The sequence below is a fragment of the Cyrtonyx montezumae genome, unplaced genomic scaffold, assembly GCF_038088225.1.
Source record: "Cyrtonyx montezumae isolate F1298 unplaced genomic scaffold, pur_monq_1.0 scaffold_17, whole genome shotgun sequence".
In the NCBI taxonomy this organism is placed as follows: Eukaryota; Metazoa; Chordata; class Aves; order Galliformes; family Odontophoridae; genus Cyrtonyx; species Cyrtonyx montezumae.
In genome coordinates this window covers 25,335,287-25,357,801 of record NW_027071903.1, presented here as the reverse complement: position 1 = coordinate 25,357,801, position 22,515 = coordinate 25,335,287, and the positions used below count along the sequence as shown (strand labels likewise).

At 35.2% G+C, this 22,515-nt stretch overlaps 1 protein-coding gene across 4 annotated transcripts in view; it reads left to right on the top strand.

The window, feature by feature from the left end:
* DMXL2 (Dmx like 2) overlaps positions 1 to 22,515 on the top strand; it is a 49,024-nt gene that overhangs the window by 25,443 nt on the left and 1,066 nt on the right. For 3 of the 4 annotated variants that reach the window (XM_065733875.1, XM_065733873.1, XM_065733877.1), the window contains 25 exons: positions 179 to 289; positions 995 to 1,164; positions 2,411 to 2,508; positions 2,662 to 2,827; positions 3,409 to 3,673; positions 4,388 to 5,475; positions 6,456 to 6,647; positions 8,177 to 8,253; positions 8,791 to 8,921; positions 9,611 to 9,859; positions 12,273 to 12,454; positions 12,824 to 12,954; positions 13,847 to 13,932; positions 14,184 to 14,385; positions 15,176 to 15,293; positions 16,117 to 16,179; positions 16,574 to 16,660; positions 16,742 to 16,863; positions 17,620 to 17,758; positions 18,274 to 18,334; positions 18,421 to 18,548; positions 19,554 to 19,631; positions 20,222 to 20,313; positions 20,864 to 20,916; positions 21,703 to 21,920. In XM_065733875.1, the coding sequence (XP_065589947.1) occupies positions 179 to 289; positions 995 to 1,164; positions 2,411 to 2,508; positions 2,662 to 2,827; positions 3,409 to 3,673; positions 4,388 to 5,475; positions 6,456 to 6,647; positions 8,177 to 8,253; positions 8,791 to 8,921; positions 9,611 to 9,859; positions 12,273 to 12,454; positions 12,824 to 12,954; positions 13,847 to 13,932; positions 14,184 to 14,385; positions 15,176 to 15,293; positions 16,117 to 16,179; positions 16,574 to 16,660; positions 16,742 to 16,863; positions 17,620 to 17,758; positions 18,274 to 18,334; positions 18,421 to 18,548; positions 19,554 to 19,631; positions 20,222 to 20,313; positions 20,864 to 20,916; positions 21,703 to 21,920 (4,307 nt within the window). The remainder of the gene's footprint in view (positions 1 to 178; positions 290 to 994; positions 1,165 to 2,410; positions 2,509 to 2,661; positions 2,828 to 3,408; positions 3,674 to 4,387; positions 5,476 to 6,455; positions 6,648 to 8,176; positions 8,254 to 8,790; positions 8,922 to 9,610; positions 9,860 to 12,272; positions 12,455 to 12,823; positions 12,955 to 13,846; positions 13,933 to 14,183; positions 14,386 to 15,175; positions 15,294 to 16,116; positions 16,180 to 16,573; positions 16,661 to 16,741; positions 16,864 to 17,619; positions 17,759 to 18,273; positions 18,335 to 18,420; positions 18,549 to 19,553; positions 19,632 to 20,221; positions 20,314 to 20,863; positions 20,917 to 21,702; positions 21,921 to 22,515) is intronic. The other variant, XM_065733874.1, reaches the window with a different exon arrangement.

Genomic DNA, 22,515 nt, shown 5'->3' with positions numbered 1-22,515 from the left:
AGATTTGATATGGCAAAGAAAAGAATACTTAAATACAGATCTTTATATTTCATGCACAATACTTCATCTCATGGCAAATTTAGAAAGATGCATTCACTATATGCTGCATACAGTAAGTCTTATACATGCCCTTTGTAGTCACTAGCATATTCAGAAGTCAGTGTTTTATATTTTACAGGGAGAGATACCTTAGATGAATGTGGCTTACGATATTTGTTGGCTATGCGCTTGCACACCTGTCTTCTGACATCACTCCCACCTCTATACAGAGTTCAGCTACTTCACCAAGGTAATGTTCAGAATGTGGTATTATTTTCATTTGCTCCAGTTGTGCTGACAAGATGACAGCCATTCCTTGAAGGCCCTTAACTTGAAAAGTGCATGCTTTCCTGCATGCAAATGCATGTAGAGAAAACACAGAGCTCTAGGACAGAGCTTATTCTGTGCTATTCTATTAGAGCACGAATAATTTCCTCAGCCAGATGACATACTGATGCTATTATACGTTGCATTGTTTCTCCTGGAGGAATGAAAGTATTGCTTTTTACAGAGTATGTTTTTTATCTCCCTCTAAGATAATTTTATAATTTTCATTGCAGGCAGGGTTTTTTTGTATGTTTTTTGTTGTTGTTGTTGTTTTCTTTGCTCAATCTGAGTGTTGTGGAATACACAAAAGAATAGAAAAGTAGTTACCAGTCAACAGTGTACAGAAAGTCTTCTGCCCCAGAATGTGTCTGCCTCTGAGATAATATTTTTCCTTCTGTCTCATGCCATATAAAACTGTAGTATGTATATGAATGGGGTGCTGGCAAAGAGTAGAAGCATTGAAGAGAGGATATATACAGGGAGATGTTTTGACTTCACCTTGAACAGCTCTACTTCCTGTCAACAAACATCTCTCTCTACTGACTCCTTGTAGAGGTTCCATTTTGCATCTCTGATGTATTCCATTTGTTTATTAATGAGTATTAATCTTCTGTATGTTACTGTTTAGGTCTATCTACTTGTCATTTTGCATGGGCTTTTCATTCTGAGGCTGAGGAGGAGCTCATCAACATGATCCCTGCTATCCAGAAGGGAGACCCACAGTGGTCTGAATTAAGAGCTATGGGCATAGGTTGGTGGGTCAGGAATATCAACACACTCCGAAGATGCATTGAGAAGGTATTCTAATTGTTTATAATTTATAAGTAAGTGCTGTTAGTTGTGCCTTAATAAAAAAGGTAATTTGCACAGATTCCCTTGCACTCCAGCCCAGCTGGGCAGCTGTTTAACTACTTTTTTTTTTTTTTTTTTTTCTTCTGTAGCCAGCTTCCAAATGCCAGTTCTGTCAGATGTAATTCGCAGTTCTGGTTTACAAATCAGCAATATCATGAAATATGTTTAAGCTAGGAAAAAGCCATTTTTGAAGTATCAAATATTTTCCCCTGTATTTTATGATGTGCTTAACATTCCATTACTCAATTTTATGAAGAATCTTTTTTTTTTAACTTTTTTTTTTTTAGGTATACGAAGGCATATATCTGTAGATAAACAAGGAATTACCTTTTGATTTCAGATATGGGTATTATTTAAGAAATAACTATTTCTGAAACTATTATTAAAATACTATAAAAGTTTATCTTGTAAATTCCGTTGGTTTTACATTATAGCATACTAGAGAACTACAAGTGAGTGCAGATTTGACTCTTTTGAAGAGTCACAAAAAGTGCTGTTCTAAAGAAATGCAAATCTATATGATATGGTACCAATGAGATTTAAATTCTTATTTTATTATGAATTTCTGCTTTCTTACCAAGTTTGATGGATTTGATTTATTACTACTTGCTTTGAATTGCAACAAATAATGTACCTTCTCAGATATTTGTGGAACAGAAGTACTTGATAATTTACTACATTTCTAAGTTGTGTGTTGTAAACTAATTTTTTTAGAAAGCTGCAGGATATTTGTTGCATCCAAGAGCAAAACTTAATTACCTTATTCATCCAAATCTGATGCAATTACATCTCTGAGTTCTACACAGAATACCCAAAGTGGCCACTAAGGAAAGACTTGTATTAGCTTGCAAATTTGTAAATAATTGTTTGTGAGAGAAACTTCACCTAATACTATGAGTTACTGCAACACTTTTGAGAAAATATTTTTATTTGCACAGTCGTAATATCCTACTGGGGAAGGGTATTAGTAACTACAGTTGTGCTGTTTTTTCTGAACCTTAGGAACATCAATAGTGTAATGAGCTGCCATTCTCTGTCAGTAAATTAATTTCTGCAGGTCATTCAGAAATTAGTGTTGCGTTATATAAATACTGCAGTCACCCAGAGCATCCTCGCAGCAGAGAACACATGTCCTTAAGCTAAAAGCAAGCTTTATATTTTCAGTAATAATAGTAGGCTTTGCTTACTACAGGTTGCAAAAGCTTCGTTCCAGAGGAACAATGATGCCTTAGATGCTGCACTTTTTTACCTTGCTATGAAGAAAAAGGCAGTGGTGTGGGGTCTATTTAGGTGAGTTTTAATTGTAAGTTTGATTAAATTATATTTGAACCAGAAATGCAAAATGGAACTCATTCTGGAGTAAAGTTTAACGGGTGCTGTTCAAGTGATTCTATCCTAAGGCTATATAATGAAAAGCTGTGTGAATTGCATTTCTTTATGCAGGTCTCAGCATGATGAAAAGATGACTGCTTTCTTCAGCCACAACTTCAGTGAAGACAGATGGCGAAAAGCTGCTTTAAAAAATGCTTTTGCTCTGTTGGGAAAACAACGCTTTGAACAATCAGCTGCGTTTTTCTTGCTAGCAGGTTCACTGAAAGATGCTATAGAGGTACTAATTTTTAAGAAATTAAATTTCAGTTTCTAGTCTAAACTACATAAATGCACCCTTAAAAGCTGTTCAGCTGATCTTTTTCATAAAGCATGGAAGCAGAAAGACTATGTCCACACATGATACCCTCTAGACATGGTGTTTTCCACCACACTACTGTAAATAAAAGCTTGAAAGCTGATCTGAAGGCCAGAATGAGTGTTGAAATACATGAGTACTCGGTGGAAGGACTCTTGGGAGAGTAGTCATGACCCCGATGGTGAAACTTCATTTCATTTGCTGTAGCTACTCTGCATTCCCTAATATTAGAACATGAAACAAAACAAACAAAGCTCTTGTGAAGTATCTGAAGGATCCCTTTTTAGTGGAGCTGTGATATTACCTGCCTAAAAGGAGGCAAAAGTTCTCAGCAAAGCCATAATTTAAGCAGTGTACCTCATGAGAGGAATTAGATAACTTTTAATTATCCTGCCTATTTTATGCAGTGCTAGTCTCCATCTGAGAATATAAAGGCTCAAAAATGTAATGTTGCTGTTCACATCACTCTCTCATGAAGAGACCTTTTCTCCCACTTATCATAGGTGTGCCTGGAGAAAATGGAAGACATCCAATTGGCTATGGTTATTGCTCGCTTATATGAATCGGAGTTTGAAACCTCTGTCACATACACCTCCATTCTTTATGAAAAAATTTTGGGTTGCCAAAAGGACGGGACTGGGTTCAGCTGTACTAAATTGCATTCTGATCCGTTTCTGAGGAGCATTGCTTACTGGATAATGAAAGATTACACTAGAGCACTGGATACTTTATTGGAGCAAACACCTAAAGATGATGATGAAAATCCAGGTAAGAAAAGAAGCATTTGTCTACTGGGACAAACTCTCTAAGACATAGTAGAAAAAGGATAATATTTTCTGTTTATGTATGTAGTTTCTTCTCTTAAGATGCCATTATGAAATTATTAATAGACTTATGTATTATCCCTCTCAATTTCTTCTTCAAAAATATTTTTTTCCAATTTATTCCAGAGGCTTATCTCCAGTCACCAGTACTGAACTTAGTTCTGCTGTCTGATAAACTCTGGAGGACCTTACTTTTTCTTATTTTTCTTGTAATACCTCCCTTCTACTTAATGACAGCTTACTTTTAATCTAACAGACTTCAGAGTCTCATTCTTGCTTCTAGGAATTAGCAGTGTTCAACAGCAGGGCTTCCTATCTAGTCTCTTGTGAGATTAATATTAAGTGATAGAGAAGTGGCTACACTGATTTCTGTAGTATGTTCCCTGCCCTAGTGAAATCTGTACCTGGCTTGTCTTCTCAGCTTTTTTAGGCTTAGCTGGTGAAACAGTAATGAAACAAATCTGAGAATTTCATGTTTCCACTCATCCACCTCATACCTTTAATGTTTTTGTGAGGAATCAGCGATTCTTTTCTTATGTTTTGGCAACTAGACTGTATTTGTTTTTGTATTTTGAACAATCTTTGTAATGCAGGAAATAATGCAAGTCAGAATAACATCTGAAATCCATTGTTAATAATCATCTGTTTAATTTTCTAGTTATTGTCAAGTCATGCAATCCTGTGGTATTCAGTTTTTACAATTATCTCCGGACCCATCCTTTGCTCATTCGAAGATACTTCAGCTCACCAGAAGGGACTTTGGCCACCTTAGGACTGAAAACTGAGAAAAGTTTTGTTGATAAAATTAATCTTATAGAAAGAAAACTATTCTTCACGACTGCAAATGCTCACTTTAAAGTGGGTTGTCCTGTGCTAGCTCTCGAAGTTCTTTCCAAAATCCCAAAAGTAAGAAAAAAATCTGCTGTAGCTACAGAGAAAGATGCATCTAGTCCTCCAATGCAGGCTGGTGTTTCGGATTCCAAAGCCTTAAGGGATGGTGCTGGAAGTGGTGATATAGACTGGTCAAAGCCAATTTCAGCCTCGTTTGCTTTGGAGGGTACTGCTGAATCATCAGCACAATTTGATTGGAGTCAACCAGCAGTAAAATTTGATGATGAGCCTCTTACTCTTGACTGGGGTGATGACAAAAACGAGACAGATGAAGAGGACAAGGATGTTGGTATAATGATGAAAAAATCAAAATCTAGTGAAGAACAAGATAAAACCCCAGACACTAATGTCCCACAAACACCACAAGGAGAGATTTCTGATGTCGGAGACACCGAGGTTGATGTTATTGCTGAACAACTGAAGTTTAGAGCCTGTTTGAAGATCCTAATGACTGAACTGAGGACTTTGGCTACAGGTTATGAAGTAGATGGAGGAAAGCTTAGGTTTCAGCTGTACAACTGGCTTGAAAAAGAGATTGCCGCCATGCATGAAATATGCAACCATGAAGCAGGTGGCAAAGACTATTGTAAAACATATAGCAAAGTAAATGGAGATCTACTTGATCACGAGAATGTTATGGATAAGCCAGACATTGGTTCCTATGAACGGCACCAGATAGAAAGGCGTAGGTTACAAGCAAAAAGAGAACATGCTGAAAGACGAAAGTGGTGGCTGCAGAAGAACCAAGCTCTTCTTCGAGTATTTCTAAGTTACTGCAGTCTCCATGGGGCACAAGGTGGTGGTTTGGCATCTGTAAGAATGGAGCTGAAATTTTTGCTGCAAGAGTCACAGCAGGTAAAACAAATTCAGCTGATTTCTCTTTACAAGTCTGAACAGTTCTAGATTGCCAGTTTTATCAAATGCTTAAATTTGTACCTTATGCTTTACAAGTCCAATGTTTTTGAGGCAAGAACTTACTTTTTTAGTTTGCGTGTATCCACATCCTGGTTGTCTTCAGAATCTCTCAGAGGATTAGGCTAACTGTAACTATAGTATATAAATATTGCTCTATTTGCTACAGACTTAGATGTATGTTGAAATGAAATTGTAGTTCCGATCACTATATTCTGGGTATCTACATAACAAGTTAAATTTACAGTTGAATAAGTATGATAAAATCTCATTCCCTACATCACTGCATGTCATGCAAGGAATAGAGTCTTAGTCAGAGTACTGCTTCCTTTTATTATATTATGGCATTTTCTACATTTTCATACAGAAAGATATTTTCCAATAAACGTTAGTGACTAATCAGATCAAATACTCTGACATTGAGTAAATCACTGAAGTGGTTCCAGTCCCATCTTTTTTCACACTGAAAACAGCAGTAGTTGACTGTTTTGGCAGTGTTCGACTTGGCCCATTATTTTAAGACAAAAAAAACCCCAAAAACATCTTTTCTGCTCCAGAAACTCAGATCAGTGTAAATTTGATTTTTGTTATTAAACTAGTCAGTAATATACTAACCCACGTTTCTGCAAGTGTGCTTCTAGTTACTGTTTCTTAATAGACAATTCTAATACTTCATGAACTATATAGAAGTCATTTCCATGCACTAAATCAAAAAGTATTCTAGTTAACTTGGCCATCATGTCATTTTATTACAGTACATAAAAACTTACTTTTAACATCTGTCCTTGCCAACTCTTGTCTGTACTGAGTAGACAGCAATAGAAGAGATTAAATAACTCTGAAAAAATAGTAAAATTACTGTTTTGTTTTTTATTTTTTTCCTCAAAGCAATCATCTTAAGTGCAATCTTGTCTTTTAAACAGGAAACTACTGTAAAACAGCTTCAGTCTCCACTTCCATTGCCCACAACACTACCATTGCTGTCTGCAAGCATAGCATCCACAAAAACTGTGATAGCTAATCCTGTGCTGTATTTAAACAACCATATCCACGATATTCTTTACACGATTGTACAGATGAAATCACCACCACATCCTAATATTGAAGATGTCAAGGTAACGAAAACAGGTTTTAGGAAATGCTAAATGATTATTTATGAAATAGTGAGAGCACTCAAAGACTGTTTTTAACTTTTCAACTCTTATTCCTTTTCCCAATATTGCCCTTATCTATAAAATCTAGTGAACTGAGAATGGTAGTCAATAGTCAAAGCACTTGATTTCTGATATCTTTTGGAATCTGATTAGTTCCCTTTCATCCAAATGATTCAGTCATTCTCAAGAAGCTGCTCCAAATTTAGATGTTCACTAGAGCACTGAATTGTTACTCTTAAAACATCATGATTGTATAATTCAACTATCATCATCTTGGTCAGTCTGGTGGGAAGATTAATGAAAGCAGAGATGATAATATATATTATATATATAATATATGTATTATATACATATATTAATATGTTTAATATAAATTAAATACAAATTAGTTATAAATTTAATCCAGGAGATTTTCCCAGTTGTACTGATTTCCATGGAATTGTGATTAATTACTTTATCTGGCTCCATATTCTCAAGAAATTCTGTTCATAAAATAGAGGGGATGGGGGAAACAAAGAGCCTGAGACTATACAACAGTTAATTAGTAAAAATCTAAATCATTATTTTGTACATTTTTTATCAGTATTCATATTCATCAAATTTAATTTAAATTTCTATTGAGTAAATGAAAGTAAGTCAGAACTGTGGAACTCAATGGAACATCCCATGGCAAATTAATTAACAATTTGTAGAACTTGAACCCAAGCTTATTTACTTTTTACATCAGTGGACTTCTTTTCCATCTTGCACTATGCCACATTCAGCATCTTTCTTATTGTAAACACTCTTATTGTAATGAGTTTTCCTTTAAAAGAAATTCAGAAAAAACTGACATTTCCTAACTGTAAAACAACTATTCAGAGAATTTATATCTTTAACATGAGATATAGCATCTTATTAAATAGAGAGACAGTAGGAAGAGATGGAAATGAGCAGAGTTCAAAAAAACTTATATTTTTAATAGTTGGTAGTACCATTTTCAACATGATTTGGCCTCCATCAGTCTTTCCAAGAAATCCTCACATTTCTTCACCTCTTTAAGAAATTGAGTGTTTCTGCTGCATTGTAAGCTCATAATTGTATTATTCTTGTTACTGGCAGACTCCTGAAAAATTTTAAGCTCACAAACGGGGTGAAAAAACTAATATAGATAATTAAATAATCACAATGATCACACAGATTTCTGTATTATGCATATAAAGCAAATGCTACTATAGTGAGTTATGATGTTATATTATATTGTTTCCAGGAACCAGTCAAGGCATAGAAATTGTTATTAGAACAGGACCTATTTAATCACTTTTTCAGTGTACTCCATACACTGTGAGAGCTCTGTATTAGAATAATTTTTTTAGTTACTATTTCCTGCATTTGGTTTAAAACCAGGACATTCTGGCATAACACATTTCAATAACTGTTTAGAAAGAAGTGTGGTTTACATTCCTTTTGTGTATGAACTGCATATAACTTACCAGATCTTTTTATTTTAGGTGTACACTCTTCATTCTTTAGCAGCTTCACTTTCTGCATCCATTTACCAAGCACTGTGTGACAGCCACAGCTACAGGTACAAATAGAAGCTTTCTTGCAGTCCTACATTTGAAGAATACTTTGTGCATCCAAAATGGAAATTCTTTGTGCCTGCATCTAAGAAAAGAGATTCAATTGCTGTGTATGCCATAGATAACTATGCAGTTCACACATTAGTTCTGAGAGTCCATGCCAGTTTCACGCAGATAAAATAACAGTCTTTCCCAATGAAAAGTGTAAAATCTGGTATCAGTCTTAGGATACTTCTGAAAGAACATTTGAGTGCTGTTTTCCAAAGTATATCCATTGCAGGGTAGAGGTGCATGAGAAATATTTGGGCTTAAGTAAAGTCAGGTTTCAGACAGTGTATTTCAAATAAAAACCAAAAAAGAATGCTGTAAAAATCAGCAAGTTTTAATTTAAAAAGAATACTATGATATGAAATTGTAGCCCCTGTAGAATTTTAGATACTGTGTTTTCTGATTAAAAAGAGAAGCACTTTATACACTATATTTTATTACAAAAATATTCTAAAATCCTTTCTCATCAGAAAAAAAAATTGATTTGTATTTAGCAGTCAAACAGAAGCAAATCAGTTTACAGGGATGGTTTATCAAGGACTGCTTTTGAGCGATCGACGCAGACTGAGGACAGAGAGTATTGAAGAGCACGCAACTCCCAACTCATCTCCTGCTCAGTGGCCAGGTGAGACAAAAATAAGTTATTTTTAACATAACTGGACAAGCCCCACATTTCAAAATTTTTTCGCTGTTCTGAAACATGATAGCTTAGAGTACAACTGGATGCTGATCTTTAATCTCAATAGAGGTGAAATGATGTGTAAACACTGATGGATAAGTGCTTTGAATTTAGTTTTCACTGCCTTTAGCTTCTTCGCAGATCAAAACAAAAAAAAATAAACTTTTCATATGGCAAACCTCTTATTTGAAGAAGGGATGAGAATCTTCAGGATAAATTCTATTAGCTGATAATTTGTCATCTTAAAATGTTTTCTTCTGGTCAGCGTCACCCTCGAGCAAAGCTATTTCTGTCAGTGGTTGCTACATTACTGTCTTAGATGCATGCTTTTCCTGCTGTAGCCATCAAAAAAGTACTTTTCAGATACTAGCATAGATTTAGTATTTTGATGTCAACTCTGGCCAACAGTGAAGGAGTTTTGAGGCAAACTAATCTGAGGCACAATTTAGAAGACCTAGAGTAAAGAAGGGTTTTTTGTTCAGTCTTAAAGAAGAATTATAATTGTGTGAATAATCTGAATAAAAGTTTCAAGTGGTTATTTGTGTGCATGCACCATAAGAAGCAGAGATGTAACGCTGAATTTTTCCCTATTTGTATTCCTATTCATAATGTAGCTTTTTCTCTTCTCTCCACAGGTGTGAGTTCACTTATAAATCTCTTAAGTTCAGCTCAGGATGAAGATCAACCAAAGTTAAATATCCTTCTTTGTGAAGCTGTCGTAGCTGTTTACCTGAGTCTGCTGATACATGCCCTGGCAACCAATTCATGTAACGAGTTATTTCGGCTAGCAGCCCACCCTCTGAACAGCCGGATGTGGGCTGCTGTTTTTGGTGGAGGAGTGAAACTTCTTGTAAAACCTCGAAGGCAATCAGAAAATATTCCAGGTACTGTTTTCTAAAGGTCAAACTGATGATTTGCATTTTATACCTTCTGGTGGCCTAGAAGGGGAGATTTCTTTGAAGACAAAAAACAAGGAAACAATTTAACTATCCATTGGCAAGAAAACTGTAGCATTAATTAATGAAATTTAATTAAATGTTAGTTTTTCTCGTGATTGTCCTTTATGATAACACCTAGCACGACTTGAATTTTCCATTGAAACAGTATAGATACTTTTACTCGGGATGCAGCCCTTTAATCTTTAATGGTGCTTTTTGATAGCTGCATTTATTTTAATTCAGGACTTGAAGACTATTGTCTGAGTAATCGTTAGATTAAAAAATAAATATAGATTTCATCTTTGTGACAAGATGGCTCCCCCAAAAATACCAAGAATATTGCTGAGGTAGAGGTTTTTTGTTTCTTTAGGATCCACTTAGAATTGAGATAGAATGCTCTCTGCATTTAATTATTGTCACACCCAAAAATAGTTTGATTGAAGTGTATATGTTTGTATATCTTCACAAATAAAAGCTTTTTTCTTTCCATCTTGGTAAAACAATGATGAAAAATTTCTCAGTCAGAGGTAAAATAAAGTGCTTTAAACAGCAAGTTATCAAAAATAATGTCATTAACAAACAGTCGTCACACTGAGCAATTTTGTCAAGTAGTGATGCCAGCAGTGCTGTGATGCAGCACTTATACCCCAGAAGCATGGTAAGCAACTTGCATGTGGAATGCTATGTGCATTTCCCAGTACAAATGTTTCAGGATTACTAGTATACCCCATGACTTTTCCTAATACCTGTACCAACAGTACTTAGAATGGCACTGCCAGTACTCCAGGAACTCAAACTTGCATTTGCCATCAAGCCTCTAGGGAAATAAAATAATTTTATAGTAACGTAATTTTAATTCAGACATTTTGAGTCAAAAAGCATCCTCAGGATAGCAGATTTCTTACACTTACTCTTATTAAATGCTTGTTTATAACACTCTCAAGTGTTTTCAACCATTACTTGTTTTTTTTTTTAGTGAAAAAGTAAACAGTATAAGTCAGTGTTAACACGCATGTTTTCCTGTATGCGAGAGAAGAGTGTCATTGTATAATGATTATAGTAACATAGAAACAGGATTTCTGAAACTGTTTCTAGTGCAAGGTACAATTTCACCATGTGCAAGAACAGCTTCATCTGACAGAAAAACACTCAGTAGATATCTGAGCTCCAGCTAAAAGCAAGATCCTTCAGACAGATGAGAATGCCTTAATATGCTGAAAAGTGAAGGCTGAATCCAGGCTCAGGAGTCAGAGTCAGATGAAACCATTTGCCCTGTACTGCCCTATACTTTGCACTGCGACAATACAACAACACGGAAAATTATGACACGTTGGCTTTAAAAACTATGGACGCAAAACTTCTTATGCAGAAAATTGATGTTTCATATTTGGAATACAGAACAAAACAGTACTAAGTTGTATAATGTAAGTACTGTTTCTAATCTAATCACAACAACTGCTGTTGTTGCTGACATTATCATGCTGTCACCAATGGGCAGTAAACATCTGAAATACACCATTATAAGTATGCATTACATATTTCTCTTTTACGGAGTAACTGAAGGACATCTGACAATAACCATTTTAGGAATGACCAATATTTTAACAAGGTGTTAATATGAACAACATACAGATGTAAGCCATGTTTTCATTTGAGATGTATTCTGTTTCCCTTTAACCTACAAGCTGCTACAGCTTCTGATGTTTCAGAGGATGGTACTGAAGGTTTGTAAAAACGTGTTGTGTAGGTGAATGTTAGTAGTGGCTTGTAAAACAAAATGAACAAACTGATTTTCACTATCTAGTTCCTTTGTTAAAAAGTGTAATCTTCAGTGCTGTCCAGTAAGACTTTGGAAAGCAAATTTCACAGTTGCATTTTGATAACTATTAAAATCTTTTAAATTCTACTAGATTTCATTTGTCAAAAAGACTTCTGCTATTCAAATTTTCTTTACTATCTAAATTGTTGCTTTACTTATATTTTGAATAACTACATCTGCTTGTGCAGTTTACAGTTCAGTGAAATTTTATATATTTATTTCTTAACAAATTATTATTTTCTTAATTTAAGAAAAAATATTTAAAATACCTTTTATTGTAAAGCTATGCCTCCTAAAAAACTTAATCCAGATAATAAAATGAATTTATTATTATATACACAATGTATAAATGACACAGCTACTGAATTTATCATAACTGCACTTTCTGTATGATTACACTTAACTTATATCAGCTGGCTTTGATTCCTGAGTTGGTAGAAGTTAGTGCCAGTAACACTGTACTTAGTTGGTTCAGTTATAAAATAGAGCTGTTTGGAGGACGCTGTGTTAATATCAGCTTCTCACATTATCTGAATCCAGCACCACCTGTTCCTTCAGAAGAAATGGATAAACATCGTCGTCGGTTTAATATGAGAATGCTAGTGCCTGGGAGGCCTGTAAAGGACAGCACTGTGCCACCCCCTGTACCTGCAGAAAGACCCTCTTACAAAGAAAAGTTTATCCCTCCAGAACTTAGCATGTGGGACTATTTTATGGCAAAGGTAATTTAAAATGGAAAATACGTTGGAGTTCATGAAAATGTATTTCTTCTCAGTTAAGTTTTAAAGGGCAAAAACAGTGAAAATTCTGAGTACTCTTCAAAGTAAGCTGCAGAATATTGTCTTCTTAATAAAAGATGAAGAGCTCTGTCTATGACTTGTCTTAGGGCTATTTCCTAACTTTAAAAATAAGGTTCTTGCAAATCACAGAGATTAACATTTTTCCCCTTGCTACTTGTTTCTTTTAGGGAACTTTTTTTATATTATGCTATTCTCACTGTCTCAGAATATAAATTACAACTAAAGTTAAAGAGATGTGTATTAAGAGGTCAGAAAACTACTTTGATATCAGACTTCTATTTTGCTTTGCAGCCATTTCTTCCCCTGTCAGACAGTGGAGTTATATATGATTCAGATGAAAGCATTCACAGCGATGAGGAAGAGGATGATGCTTTCCTCTCTGACATACAGATCCAGGAACACAAAGATGCAAATTCCTACAGGTTAGACGAAACTGACACTCTTAGAATAACGATGTCATGCTTACCTCTTTTTTCAGGTGCTCTGCACGCTCCACAGTTTAAGTTGAATATTTGTAGTTCAATGGATAGGAGCATCTGTGGTAGTGGGGTCGCAGCCACAGTGAATTTTGATTGCAGTAACAAACGTTTCCCCGTTTACTTACCTGAAAAAAAAAAAAAAAAAAAAAGGATGAGCGAGTCAAAGCTGCACGGTTTGGCTTTTATGGATGGGTGGGGGAGCAAACAAGAAGTACTCTCCTATTATCTTCAAGACACAAAAAACCATGTCCTACCACCGTGCCAGTTCTGGAGTGGTGTTTCAGAGCACTTAGTAAAGTATGATCCATGGTTTGTGAATGAGAGGCAGATTAAATAGACCACTGACAGAGAAAATGTTGCACGAAAAAAGGGAATAAAGCAAAGTAGAGGAAAAATAATGGCTTTTTATGTGTTCTACCCTATATTCTACAATATTTGTATTTTTAATATCTGTGACGATCTTTCAGCTGGGAAAATTCTGCTGTGAATACCAAACTCAAGTAATGGCTTATCTGTGTTCACTGTGATTTCACTGGAGAGCTTGTGAATGTGTTTCAGGGAGCTTGTACTTAGTTTGGAAACTTGCAGAGTCTCACTTTTGCATCCAATGCATATTTTTAGAAAAAGAGATCAAAGGATACTTGCTGTTATAGGGGGAAGAAGTTCTCAGAGAGGGCCTTACTTCTGATAGTTGATGTGCATGTATCTTGCCATATGTGCCTTCAGTGACCTCCCTGTGTTGTTTCTCTGATCTGTGTAGAAGGGGAAAAAACTGTTCTGCAGATAACCATATTACTGTTGTTTTAACAGAACTAAAACTATTATTTTTGTATAGCTGGGCTCTTCTGCATCTGACAATGGTAAAATTAGTTCTGCACAACATTAAGAACTTCTTTCCTATTGCTGGTCTGGAATTTAATGGTAAGTTAAATTCTACTTCACGTTTTAGTTCTCTGTGTGGCTTTCTGTCAGACTTTACTTTTAAAAACATTGTTTAATTTTTATTTTAAAATTTACATAATTTAAACATTCTTTTTGACAATTGTTAAGAAATACATTTCCTAAACGTTGCTAAACATTTTTTTGAATGGTTCTGTGACTCTACTGTTTATACCCTCTGTAACTCAAATGTTGGTTTTTTTTTCTAAGTCCTTATTAATATTTCTGTTTAGATCTGCCTGTAACATCACCTTTAGGCATCGCTGTAATAAAAACGTTGGAGCACTGGGAACAGATTCTTCAAGATAGAATGGACCAGTTTGAAGGCCCACCACCAAACTACATCAATACCTACCCTAGTGACCCTGGAGTAGGTGCAGGACCAGCTATCCTCCGCAATAAAGCAATGATTGAACCTGAAAACACACCATTCAAGTAAGTTTTCTTTGTTTTCTTTTTTCCTATTCCTTAACCACAGAAGTCCTAAAGAGTATTTCCATCTAATTGTAAACAGCCAAATGAAGTTTGGCTAAATCTTAGTCATGGTTAATGCTTAAAGGAAACTATTTTCCCACATCCCTTTGTTATGTAGCTGTCTCCTGCAGCTGCCTTTACTTCCACTGCACTTTTCACAGCTGTAGAAAGAAAGAAAAGAAAGATGGAAAGAGCAAAGTTTGGAGGACTGCAGATCAGGGGCAATGGCTCCTGCAAAAAAGAAGTTATTCAACCACCATTTCTATTCTTTCAGTAGCAGCTGTCTCCCACCCTGCCCCTCAGCAACAGAAGAACACTCATATTATACATGAAGACATCAGCAGGGAGAGAGAAAGAGTTGTAATACAGTCCTAATAAAGTCAGTCCTCCTGTGTTAGACCTATGTCATGTTTGCAAGTATCTTCAAATGCAGACCTTGAAGGATTTTTTCAACTCAAAAGTAGTTTACTTTTCTAGATATACTAAAATAGAACTTTAATCACATTTGCTGTATGTTAATTTGGATTTGCATCATTGGCACTAGAAGGTTTTATTAAAATATTCTTACAGATATAAGAAAAAAAATGTGTATCTCTTCAAACTTCCATTAAAAATCTTAGGGCTTGAAATTTAGTTGGTTTTCTTCCAAGTTGAAATTTAACCTAAAGTAGATTTGAAGAGGGACAGGAGTTATCTACCTGTAATTAAATAGAAACTGTTTCCTCTTTATTTCTCCTTGTGCATCATCCAGATCAAAGGATTATTCGGCGCTTCCAGCAAAAAGGCTGTGGCATTTTCTTGTGAAGCAGGAACTTCTTCAGGAGACTTTCATAAGATACATTTTCACAAAGAAAAGAAAGCAAAGTGAGGTAAGCAAGAAACAGAACTTTGTTGTTATTATTCTTTTTTTAAGAAATCTCAATTATAACTGTACCTCAGTCTCTTCAGTATATATTTTAATTTTTCTTACCTTTTTGGTGGGATTTCAGTTTATTTCTTTTCATTTGATGGTGTGGTGTTGTCAGTGGTTTTGTTTTCTTTTTTCAAATCAACATGACAATCGTGTTGTTTATTGAAATATCAACTGGACCAAATATTTTCAGATGAGACATTTCACCTTAACTTTATGTATTTGAAAACTATTCTAATAAATAGAACATTTGCAATAATGTAGTAAGTAAATAACCTTGAGTATTCATGTATTTCTTGTTGTCATATTGAAGAATAAATTTAAGTGAGCTATTACTTTGTGTATATGTATATATGCATGAGTAATATATACATATAAAAGTAATATTATATAGTAATATATAATATGGGATTTTATGAATTATACCACTTACAACCATTATGAGTTGTAATTGTAGTTTTGAACCAACATAAATACCATAAAAAATAAATACATTATGTAATATCTTTAAGATTTCCTGTAAGTATGGAGTTTGTGTGTGTATGACTCCTCCATTGATTTACTATATCATACATTCTGTGTTCATCTGGGAGGCATTACATTTTGAGTGAGTTTGTTTAGATTCCTGTCTTAGTTCCTGTGCCTTTTATAAAAAGTTAAAAATACATTTGTCATCATTTACTGACAGAGTGGCCTTTAAAATCTAGTTTGGAATGTTTCATTCTTTTTTTATATTTGTTTGTGCATGTGTTTTGTGTTTGTGACTGTGTGATGTTATGTAGTCTGTAGAAGATCGTGTGGAGCAGGTCAAACAAAACTGCGTAGCAGAAGATCACAAAAACAAGGTAGTATCCCTTCTCCCAAACCTCGAGCACATTCCTAAAAGTTCTGTGGAACTGGCTTTTCTTTCTCTAATGTGACTAACAGAAGCTATGTGTTCTGTGTAGTCTGTGTGGCAGGCTTTTAATCGGTGAATTAACTTTGGATGTCCTTTAATTGGGATGAGTGAGCACCTTGTAAATAGTTTTGTATGCACAACTTTGTGTTTCTTACACTCAAACACAACTTCTGGCTTCTAGAACACAAAAGAGTCTGAGAAGTCTAAAGTTTAGCTTCCTAAATGATGCTGAGGCCACTGAACTTTTCTTGCATGAATTCTGTATAGACTTTTGCGGTCTGAATGTACATCTACAAAATGGATTTTCATGCTAATTAAAATTTCTCATAAATGTTTTGTAGGTTGAAGCAGATCTTGGCTACCCTGGAGGAAAAGCAAAAGTAATTCACAAAGAATCAGATATGATAATGGCATTTGCAGTTAATAAGGTAGGCCTCAAATATTACTGGCAAGTGTAGTAAAATGATCCTAATTCAAATTTGTATAAATTTTCTATTTGTGCTGCACAGGCAAACAGCAATGAAATTGTTTTGGCATCTACACATGATGTTCAAGAACTTGATATTTCTGCTCTACTGGCTGCTCAGTCATTTATATGGATTGGGGAAGAGTATGACAGAGAGTCAAAAAGGTAGGATTATTTCTCTGTGGCTGTAGTAAGCATACAGGTAAACTGTGAGGCTGCATTTATAATTTCAGTGCACAAAAAATAATAATTGTGTAATCTTGGATAGGTTTTAGAAGTAGTTTATAGGCTTCAAAAGAAGTAGTGGTAGAGGAAAGCAAAGAAACATTAGTATGCTTTACACGTGGTAAAGCTAAGAATTTGAGGGCTTTGAGTATTTAGGGTGCATCTACACTGCTCTGTGAAACACAGCCTTGTGGTGTTTAAGCTAATAAGAGAAGTCTGACAGCAGAAACACTTGTAGTTGCATCAGCACTGTGTTGAGCCTACTTCTGGTACCTGATGCTAGCTGCCTAGTGCAATAGCCTGAACTATAATCTCCTCCAAAATTATGCTGAGAGGAAGCACTTACCTGCACCACATTCCATTGCACAGAAAAGGTACGCATGAGGATGCACAGGACAGGAACACTAGATGCTGTAATAGCTATCTGTCTGTATTTTTTAACAGTAATATTCTCCTGAAGGGAGCTCATATTCTCAGCATCTTAGAATCATATGTTGAGGTTAAACACTGATGTCTGAGGAGCATAGTGGAAATTGTTACATACAATACAAGTGAAGAAGTTTTACACGTACAGTCTTCATTATATTCACTTCCTTTCCCCTCTGCCTCTGGGCTCTTAACAGCAACAAGATAAGTGAACGGCATTAGTGGCAAAGAAACATTTGTTTAAAGCAGAACACTGCTGTTCTCTTACAGTTCTGATGATGTTGACTTTCGTGGTTCTACCACAACACTAACTCAGTCAACGGCACCATCGTTTGGAGTGAGTCAGATACAACCATCTTCATCTATGCCATGGCTAGGCAGTGGTCAAACTAGCACTGGAGCCGGTGTGGTAAGTACTTTAGCTGCATGCAGTTCTGTAGACTTACTATCTTCTTTGCTGTATCATTCAGTGCACAGTTCATTGTAGTGTTAATTCAGTGTTGACTTAAAAAGCCGAAAAGGGACCAAGACGTGGCCAAAAAGATGACCAAACTAAGTGTCGTAGATTGTAGCATGAAGTTAATGGGACTTAAAAAGTAATGAGGTAGTCAAGATTTCATGAGGAGAAACCTGCAGTTTCTCAAAAAAATGAAAGAAGTAATTTTTTTAATTACTTTGGCATTGGAACAAATACAAAAATCATTACATCAGCTGTGTCTATAATAGAAGATAATATGATCTGAAATTTCATGACTAAAGAACCTGTAAAAACAGACTTTAATTACTGTACTAAAACTAGACATAATTAGATACAAATAATGCTATTTTACTGGCTTTTTAACAATGGAGGACATTTACCATAAAGTAGAATGAAGGAAATTTAATAGTGTGTTTGTCTCTTTCTTGAATTTTTTTTTTATGAAGCTGATTAAAAGAAATCTGAATAACGTCAAGAGAATGGCTTCACATCCAGTCCATCAGTATTGTAAGTGAATCACATTTGTCAGTATGAAGCAGACATTTTTTCTATAAAATTCTGTAATATTAAAGCACATCCATTTCTTAATCCAGATCTCACAGGAGCACAGGATGGTAGTGTTCGAATGTTTGAGTGGACACGGCCACAGCAGTTGGTGTGCTTTCAGCAGGCTGGGAATGCCAGGGTCACGAGAATGTATTTCAATTCACAGGGCAACAAAGTAAGTACAATATCTACAACTTTTAATGGAACACATTTGATCATGCTGTGACCTCTAAAACAGTTCTATCTGGTGACACAGAAAAGTGCTGTTAAGGTATCCTAGAGTGATGGCATAACCAGTATCATTTCATTTTCACTGAATAAAAGCTTTGTAATAACAACTGACCTTCATTCTCCTTTCTTTCCTGTCAGCTTCACACAGATTCCTGTGAGATTACATTAGTACAAAGCAAGATTTTAAGTAATCTGCACTGTCTTCACACTTCAACAGCAAAATCTATTGCAGGAAAAATGCTCTGATTTATATTAGCTTGACTGTCTTCTCTTAGTGATTCCTTCCTACTAGAACTATTCTTTCTCTTCATATTCTAAGCAATCTCAAAACAATTTATTCTTAAACTGACATACACACATACACATTTAACGCCTGTAAAGTTTAACTGATCTGACATAGAACATAATTGGATCTGAAACCTCTTCCTTATGTTCTTGTAAGGGAAGTTCAATATGATTCACTCACAAAGGAGTTTTTGGGGGCTGTAAAGTTATCTCATCTGTCTGTTGCTTTCAGGCCAATCCTTATCATTAACTACATTCTGAGACAATAAACTTTTCAGTATTGCTTATCTTATTTCCTGTTTTCAGTCTTTTCTGTAATTTGTATGTAGTGAGCTTTTAAGTCAAACATTAATAAGAAAAGAATAGAACTTCCCTATTTTGCAGAAGAAAATTTATGTTTATACAGATATTCAAAAATCTTTCCCTATTCGATAAAATTTTGACAGAATGTGTCACCTAGAAGGCATACATACAGCCCATTAGCTGAACAGAGGAAATATACTGCACTATAGTGGAGAGCAGAAAATAAAGTACAGAAGAGCCACATGCTTTGGCCAGAAATAAGTATGTGAGGAAGATAAGCTGCAGAAAACAATGGAGAGAAATACCCACCTCTTCTTTTTTTCTTAAAGTTATGCTAATAAACATATTTCGTTCCTTGCAGTGTGGTGTTGCTGATGGTGAAGGATTTCTAAGTATTTGGCAAGTAAACCAAACCACCTCAAATCCTAAGCCTTATCTGGTAAGTTAATAGTTGTGGGTTGTTTTTTTTTTCATAGAGGAAACTTAGATTTCAAGACTTAAGATGAATCAGGAATGTAAGAGGTTTACTGAAGCATTTTCTATTTTGCTTATTTTTAATTGGCATACTTCATCAGTATGTGTGTTTTCAATAATATTGATTTGAAAATCAAATTGTAGAGTAACTGTAAGCTATGATGCAATTACAAATGCTATCAGCATTGCCCTTGATTAAATTAAAAATTAGAGCTCATAGTTTACAGCACCAAGAAACAGTAAAAATGCTCTCTTATTTTTACTGCTAATTAACAGCACAAAAAGATGATGCTTAATTTGAAATGCAGGCTGATGTGATACAATATATTGGGGATATTTTTTTTGTAGTTCAATTATTTTAGTGTTTATTTTATAGTTTTTAATCCATTGCTTCACATTCTGATATTTCAAGCTGCACTGTGTATTACTATTTCAGCTTTTGAGACCTTAAGACTGTTTCCTGTATAATAGCAGTGACATGACACCAATAGTAGCATTTGATGCAGACTACAACTGATATGATTGCTTCTCTGTTATTCTGTTTTGTTTTAATAGAGCTGGCAGTGTCATAGTAAAACCACAAGTGACTTTGCTTTTATAACTTCTTCAAGCCTAGTGGCCACATCGGGACAGTCCACTGATAACAGGTGTGTTTAAAGAAACTGAGAGCTACCTACTGATGTCTACTGACCCACTGCTTCTCACACATTAATATATGGCTGATATTTTAAGGCTCAGCATTACAAGTTTTGATACTGCTCAGACCTGACAGATTATTTCTTGAACATTATTCCTTCAGCCATTTGTTTCCCAACTTTTAGTTTGTGAGGGATGGTTAACAATTAAACAGTTTTTTCATGGTGTATTTCACATTCAGCAAGTTGTGACATGCTGCTTCAGGGACAAACACATTCAGCAAAAGCAAGATAATTATTTTTCTTTGAGAAGAGAAACCTGAATAAGTTCTTGGTATAACCTAGCATACATTTTAGATGCAGGAAGTACAGTCTCTGTTATGAAGCACAAAAGCGTTAAGATCTTAAATCTTTGCATATGCTCTTCAATGACTGCAGTGAGTCAAGGGCTCCTTGTTCAGTTCTACTTTCTAATCTTTGACATAGAACATAAACACTCTCTGAGTCATGTCACCCAATGAATCACTTATCAACAGGCCATAATGACTTTTTTTTCCCTCAGAAACGTGTGCCTCTGGGACACTTTGGTTTCATCTAGTAACAGTCTTGTACATGGTAAGTGCTGCAGTGAAAATAAAATGCTTGCTTCTCGCTGGAAAAGAAAAATATAGTATGCATCTTCAGGGCAAAGGGAGAAATTTATGCTGGAGAACTAGTCTACACATTTGTCTATATATTTGCATGCACCAGGTCTGGTACACATCTCTGGCATTATTATTATCTACTCTATAGAGAAAAGTATGAAGAACACAAAGCTACTTTTTGTGGATTTGTAAAAGAGCAAATTCAACTTTCATACACACACACAAATAACTGCAGTACTGCAACAAACGTAGCAGTTACCTGTGTAAACAACAGCTGCATTCTTAGATTCGTGTTTTTAAACCTGCAGATTGCACTGGAGTTGTGTCTCATTTTAACCAATTCAGGCCAGGGCACCTAAAAAAATAAGAGTTCAGTAAATTAGAATATAATAATAAATGTGTATATGATAATTAATGTTTACTTTTTTATCTTCAGCTTTAGTATTATTATTTTTTAGTATTTTTTATTTAATGTACACATCCAATTCTATATTTTCTTAGGGTTCTTTTAATTCATGTATGTGCTTATATTCTAACAAAGATAAGTTAGACTGCATGTCATATTTCTTGTGCAGTAGACCTACATAGCCCTTGCAAGAGCAAGGAATTGTTAACTGATATGACATTGCCAATATGAAGGAACGTATCTATTGAGTTAGGAAACGTTCAGAAAACAATTAGTAACAGAAATGCATTTGAGGATTGAAAGCTACTTACAGTTTCAAATCTATTACATTGTGACATCCTTCTTCCTCAGCTTTCACTTGTCACGATCACGGTGCCACAGTACTACAGTATGCACCTAAACATCAGCTGCTGATTTCTGGTGGTAGGAAGGGATATATCTGCATCTTTGACATCAGACAGAGGCAAATCCTTTATACCTTCCAAGCACACGACTCAGCTGTTAAGGCCCTTGCATTGGATCCTTCTGAGGACTATTTTGTTACAGGCTCAGCAGAAGGTAACATGAAGGTAAGCTATAGAGAAGCTGAGTTGCAATAGAAAAGTGTTTATCTTAAGGAGCATGTAGATATTTTTGGTCAGTGCTCTGTAAACAGGTACATGAATGTGGTAACAAAACAGCTGAAAAAACAAAAAGCCCACAAGCTTCTACATTTGATATACAGCATGTTTGATTTATACTTCAAGTGTAAGATTAAATATACTGAAATCTCTGTGTTCTCCACTAAAGAAGATAAAAGTCTTTTAAAAATTGCAATTTTAATTGGTTAAAGCAAAATTCGTGATTCTGAAATCTTATTTTTCCCACTTAAAGATGTATTGGTTTTGCCTTTGGATATGTCTCCTTACAATACAGTAGGCACTCATTAACCTTAATGTCTTTAAAAGTTTCTGTAATGCCAGGTTCTTTTTGACACTTGATGCTGCAGCACCAGACAGCTACTGAGATTTCAGGGGAGGCAGACAGAAAAAATAACAGAAATAGAGTCCCTGTTTTAAACACATCCTGTACATTTCTGCACTACATTTCTGTACACTTCTTCGTGGGGAGAAGGCTGCTGGGCACCTCTGGTCTGGTGACAGCAGCTCTGCCCTGCAAAGTGAC